The 6,320-nt window shown below is 49.2% G+C and overlaps 1 protein-coding gene and 1 pseudogene across 1 annotated transcript; both read right to left on the bottom strand.

The window, feature by feature from the left end:
* Frat2 (FRAT regulator of WNT signaling pathway 2) lies at positions 1-1,581 on the bottom strand. The gene has a single exon (XM_020177741.2). It carries the CDS (start codon positions 1,383-1,385, stop codon positions 687-689), a length of 699 nt encoding a protein of 232 aa, XP_020033330.1. The 5' UTR covers positions 1,386-1,581; the 3' UTR covers positions 1-686.
* A 4,410-nt stretch (positions 1,582-5,991) lies between these two features.
* On the bottom strand, positions 5,992-6,320 carry LOC109695289 (small ribosomal subunit protein uS14-like; annotated as a pseudogene).

The following is a 6,320-nucleotide window of genomic DNA, read 5'->3' as shown; positions in this document are numbered from 1 at the left end:
GGAACACCACAGCCTCTCTTTTATAGTAAACCTGACCTTGAACCACAGGAGGCAAGGTCAAGTCATTTAAAAGTCCACATTCAAATTCAACTCTCCCCACCTTGAAAATTCTCCACCTCCCTCCTGGCCCCATCTCCAACAGCCACCAAGAAGGAAAAGGGGATGATGCCAATCCACCGAAGGCCAAAGGTTTACATTCTTCTTCACCCCAGAATTTCTTTGCACAGCAATTGTAGCACCATTTTCAGGAAGCTCCTCCACCGGAAAACAATGAGCAAAACGTATGCTTATCATTAGTTTTCAAGTATTGTTAAAAAGCCCTCACAATTCCCACCCCTCCGAGCCTCATCTTTAAACAATCCAAGCACACGACGTCCCCAAGGGCTAAGTCAGGTACAAGTGGATGCAAGTAGCTGCCATAGTTCTCCCAGTTTATCCCAGGTCCTCGGCCAGGTGACCACAGAGAAATCCTCACGCGGCATGCAAGCACCCTGGCCGGTGCACTTCTCTACACTTTACGTTTTCTCCGACAACTTCTCGGCTGGATGTCACTCCCCAAACGCCTCCCTGCAGTGTGGGCTGTCGCCCCCCAGATTAGAGACAACGGCTTCTGCTCAGGGTTGATGGGAACAGGACGCTATTGAGGTCCGAGCAGCAGGGTTCTCTTCCTCCTCCAAGGGTACGGGTCAGAGCAAGGCGCTCGAGGTCTGCAGGGTGACAGGGTCCGGTCCGTTGCGGCCGCCTCCCGGCCCAGAGGCGGTCGCGGGGCTCGTGGCTGCAACCGCGGCGACGGCTCGCTGGAGTCTGCGCACGGCCTCCTTGATGAGGTTTCCCGAGAGCACGAGCTGCTGCAGAAGTAAATGCGGATCATCGTCGCCGGTGTGTGACCCCGTTTGGGTCCAACGTCGCTGCTGTAGGCGCCGAGAGGCGACAGCGCCCCGAAGCCATCCTCGCCTACATGGTCCGGGCAGGGCACCGGGGCCTGCAGGGAGCTCCGCCACGCAGTAGGGCGCAGCCCGGCCTCGCACGCGGCCACGGTCCCCGAGGACGCAGCGCAGGGCTCCGGGAGGCGCCGGGGCCCCCACCTCGGCAGGCGCAGGCGGTAGCAGCAGCGGCATCGTCGGGGGCCGAGCCTTGTCTGCCGGTAGGGCCGCGGGAAGCCAAGGAGACCGCAGCGGCGGCCCTGGGGGCGCACACGGGGAGGCCGGGCTGTCGTGCGCCGCGTCCAGCTGCAGCGTCTCGCCGATCTGGGCCACCAGCCGGTCCACCTCGCCCGAGCCGCCCAGCGTCACCGACTGCTCCAGCAGGAGGAAGCTGTCCTCCTCCTCCTCCTCCCCCTCCGCTTCCTCGCCGGCTTCCTCTTCCTCCTCCCTCCGGCACGGCATGGCCCCCCGCCCGGGCACCCGGGGCTGTGCGGGCGTCGCTGGTGGCTCTGCTGCCCGCGGGTTCGGCGGGCCGCGACAGAAGCGGGCGCGGGGCCGAGCTGAGGCCGAGGCCGGGGCCGGGGCCGGAGCCGGAGCCGGGGGACGAAGAAGCCGGGTCCGCCGGGCACTAGCGCGGCACGCTAGCTGCCGCGGGAGCCGGAATCCTGCCGGCTCGGGTTGATTTGTAAACAATGGGTGACGTCGCGCGGACCGTACCATCGCGCGGAGCCGGGGGAACTCAAGAAAAGGCGTTGGGACGCTGAGCTCAGCGGAAGTCGCAGGGCTGCGGCCCAGGCCCTCTGGTATTTGTGCTCATTGTCCGTCACAGAGGGAGCACCAGGACGAGGAACAGCTCCTATTCAGTCCTGGCCTCATATGCAGTGTGAGGAGATATACACCCCGATATGGCCGCATTTGGCTTCTTCCACTCACCGACACACCCACTCACACGCCCAGCCCCTCCTCCGCCGGCGCCTGCTCCCTCCCCACGTGTCGGCAACGCTTGCGCCCGCCCGGCTCCTCCCAGCTCGCTCACCGGCCCGGCGCGGGGGAGGGGCGGCCCCACCCGCGCGCCAGCTTTGAGGGGTTGGGGGCGGGGAAAGGAGGAAGGAGTTGGGGTGAGAGAAGACCCTTTTAGGGAGTGGGGGATCTGTCGGAGCCGGGTCTCTCATCTACCCCACCCCGTCTCCCACTCTTGAAGCCCCCATCCAAATCTAGTAAAGGAGACACACCGCATGGCTACATTTGACTTTTCTTTTTTTAAGTTCCAAAGAGAAATACAGGGGTTGGAAAAATTTCTCATAATCGTAAGACTCAAGCGTGGTTAAAATAGTTTTCCTTTCCAGCCTTTTTTCCATACAAGCACTGTATACACACAGCCACGCACACAATTGTTATGCACTCTTTAACTTCACATTACATCATAACCGTTTTTGCGAGTTACTGCATGTACTGAAAACATTTTCATGATTGCGTAAGTTCCCACTAAGTGCCTGTAATTATTTAAATTCCTTCGGCATTTGCTGTTTGCCTCATTTCACCGTTGTAAATAAGCGTGTGACTAACATTTTTGTCCAAATAACTTTTTCATATTTATGATTCTTAGAGCATATTCCCAGGAGTGGAGTTTTAGGTGAAAGGATAGAGTTGTTTTAAGGTTTTTGATAAATACATCAGATAATCACTTCCAAGAATTGGATAAATGTATTGTCCTATCAATGTGTGAGCATATATTATTCCTTATAGCCTTCACTAGAATTTGAGTATTATTGAAAAAAAATTTTTTTGATTTCACTGGTGAAATTGATATCTTTCAGTTTACATATCTTTGATTTTAGAGCAGTTTTCTAAATGTTTGTATAGGTAGACTATACTTTCAGATCATTTCTATAGCTCATTTCTAACAAACTGAATGTTAGCCAACTGTACTTCCTTTTTTGTAAATTGTTCCCCAAATACATTTTTCCTGTGGAGTGTTTATGTATTTGCATGACTTCACTACATTCCAGAAGTTAGCCCTTTTCCCTCATATTTTGCTACAAATGTTTCTTATGTTTTTTGTTGGCTCTGTATGGTCATTTTTCCCAGAAAAGCTGAACACATATTAATGCAGTCAAATCTATAAAATCCCTTCCTTTCAGACTTCTAACATGATGCTAAATTTAGAGACTCCTTGCCTCCAGAAAGTTATTAAATATTCAGTTCTATTTCTTTTTATGTTTTTCTAATGCCTTGGTTTTTTTTCCCCCTAAATCCATCTTTGGTTCAGGGAATTGAGATTAAATAATTGATTGATTGATTGATTGATTTTTTCCTCAGCGAGCTTGCCAGCCAGGGCTGTATTTCCCTGCTAGGACAGAGGTGTGTGGGTAGTATACACTTGTACACAGAGGCCCTGTCCTGTGGGTTCCCAGTTGCTGGTTAAACTGGTGATGCGAGGATGAGGTGGGGCTGGGAATATTTTGATCAGTCTCTTGTGTGGAGTCAAAAGAGTACTATATCCTGGGTGTGGGACTCCTGGCAAATCAGTTTACAAGTGTTTTCACTTGTAAAATGGAAAAAAATAATCCCTGCCCTGCCTCCCTCTGAGGATTGTTTCCAGGATCAAATGAGATGATGGGATCGGGCTTTGCCAGGCATTACACAAATGTACCTTGGGATTAGGTCCAGTGGTTTACTGAAAGAGGCCTGGCTCTTTTCCAGCGAGCCCCCCCCCCTCAAAAATAAAAACAAAACAGCTAATATATTAACAATAAACGTTCCATCTTCAGTCCACTGGGTAAAATACACCCTGAAGGCACTACTTCCTTGGACTGGCCTGGTCCTTCGAATTCTGCCTCCTTTCTATCTCCACCTGGGATTGTTTTGAACCTTCTGGAAGGCAGCCCACTGGCTCCCATATCCCGTGGTGTTTCGCCACAACTAGTTCTGCAGGTTTGGGTGAAGGCCGCTTTCTCAGCTGGCAGCTCCCTCCTCCATCTGCTTGTAGGGCTCTTTGCGCACTTTACTGATGAGAATTAGACTCCATTCCCCTGGAGAGAGAGAGAGAGAGAGTCTCATTTTCATTCTGATGGTACTTACTGGAGAATTTCAAGGGGAATGAAAATTAGGGGAGAGTTTATGGATTTCAGTAGAGTTAAATGGTAATTTTTTTCCTGCTGTCTGTAAAATGATGTCTGGTTGTAAGGAGAGAGAAGCAGTTTTATGCTCCATTGACTTTAAACATTAATGGGTCTGGCAAAGCAATTGTCTCTAACCTAGCATCTCTGGAAGTTGTTTTGTCTTCCTGTCAGGGTAATTCCACTAGTATTCTTGCTACTATAGGAAATGGAGCTTTGAGATGGCATTCTTTAAAAAAATTTTTCGCTTTGTAATGTTGCTTTTATATGAAGATTGCTGTGTAAATACGCCAGGATGTGGATATTGTGCTGTTCATTATAGAGATGAATGCATTACAGGAGGCCCGCTCCATTTGCTGGGCCACTACTCTGGAGAGCTCTAAGAGAGGGAAATGCTGTGCTGGGCCAGTGGGAGGCGGAGGAATGCCGTGGATTAGGAAGCAAAATACAAGATGCCAGAGAGGCTCAGATGCAATTAAAAGTAATGAGAAGGTATCAAAAAGGAAAGCGATGAGAGCTTGTGGGCCTGCACTGACCGCCTGCCTGGAAAGAGAACAGATGCTGAGAGCATTCAGAAGCACCTGGGGAGGAACACAGTGTTCAAGGGCTATCTACGTTCATATAGACCACGTGGAAATCCTTTCCGAGGAGTTTCTTGCCACCAGCTAGGATAACATGGGATGGACATTTGGTTGGAATCCCTCTTGGATGGGGTCACTTCATCCTTCTTGTCTCTGGCCCCTAATCTGTACCATTGGGATGCTGTATTCTGGAAGGCTCATGATTGGCTGGCCCTGAGGGTGGTGCTGGAGTTGAGTTAGACTCTAGGGAGCAGAAATACTTTCAGAGGTATTCCATTTCAAAAAGGGCAAATTCTACGCTGTGGTCCCTTGGTGGATGAATGGATAAATGAATTGGGATGTACTCACACCATGGGGTACTACTCAGCCATAACAAAGAATGAAGTACTGACTTGCTGCAACATTGTTCTCTAAAACACTAAGCTAAGTGAAAGAAACCAGGTACAAAGGCTCACATACTGCATGATTCTAAGTGTATGGAATATCCAGAATTGGTAAATCCATAGACATAAAGTGCAGATGAGTAATTGATTAGGGCTGAGAGGTAGGGGCAGGAATTGGGATAAGGTAACAACTCCTAATGGCTGAGGGGTTTGCTTTGGAGTTATGAAAATTTCTTGAAACTTGATAGAGGTGGTGTTTATGTTGAAGTTTTTCTGATGATTCTAATCAGATTTTGGTCCTTGCACTCTGGCGAGGAGGAATCCAAGCAGAACACGTGGATATAGTGAGGGAAATAACGGAATTCTATTATAGGAGAGGGAGGGGATTACAGGTGGGGTTTCAGCCAGGTGGAATGGAGGCACTGTGTGCAGGAAAAAAAAAGGGGGGAGGATTAAGGCAAAAGCTCTACCACTGAACTACACTCTCAGCCTAAAATGGTAATGTGAATTCCACCTAAATAATATATATATATTTCTTTGTAATTGGAGCTAATGACATCTTCAATGTTTGCAAGGCAGGGCTGATCTTTTTCAGTTTTTAGGTCACATTGAAAATGCCATGTTGCCTTGTTCCTCACTCCAGTTACATGTTTTTTTGGGGTGGGACTAGGGTTTGAACTCCAGACTTTGGGCTTGCAAAGCAGGTGCTCTACCACTTGAGCCACACCTCCAGCCCATTTTGCTCTGGTTGTTTTGGAGATTGGGTCTCACAAACTATTTACTAGTGCTGGCCTTGAACCATGATCCTCCTGATCTCAGACTCTCAAGTAGCTAGGATTACAGAGGTGAGCCACTGGTACCTGGTCCAGTTACATATTTCTTTTTTTTTTTTTTTTTTTAAGATTTTAAAAATTTTTATTTTATGTGCAAATGTAGTCTTTCATTGAGTGGTATAGTCTTGGATAATCCATTCAGGGAAGATCACTTAGTCCAACTTAATGAAGTCGATGTCCTTCGTATACTGACAGAAATGCTGTGGGCACATGTTGAGCCCCTACTTCTGGATCAGACTCTGTGGGTTTGAGCAGACGCTGCAAGAACGAGATCCCTGGCCGAATTTTCTCAGGTGACTTCAATAGAGCTGCTGGTGACCCATCTTGCCTTCAGACACCCAATGAAAAGAAGACCCAGTTACATATTTCTTGTGGCCAGGGTGAACTGGGTTGCTGTCTTCCTTCAGCATGGAAGTGACTGCTGGTGCAGAGGCAGCCAGAGGGCCATTGTAGGCCTGATAAGCTTTCTTTGGGTCTTCCA

The sequence above is a fragment of the Castor canadensis genome, chromosome 7 (assembly GCF_047511655.1).
Source record: "Castor canadensis chromosome 7, mCasCan1.hap1v2, whole genome shotgun sequence".
Taxonomy (NCBI): Eukaryota; Metazoa; Chordata; class Mammalia; order Rodentia; family Castoridae; genus Castor; species Castor canadensis.
Note: the sequence above shows the minus strand (reverse complement) of the source record. Positions and strands in the feature narration are given on the sequence as shown.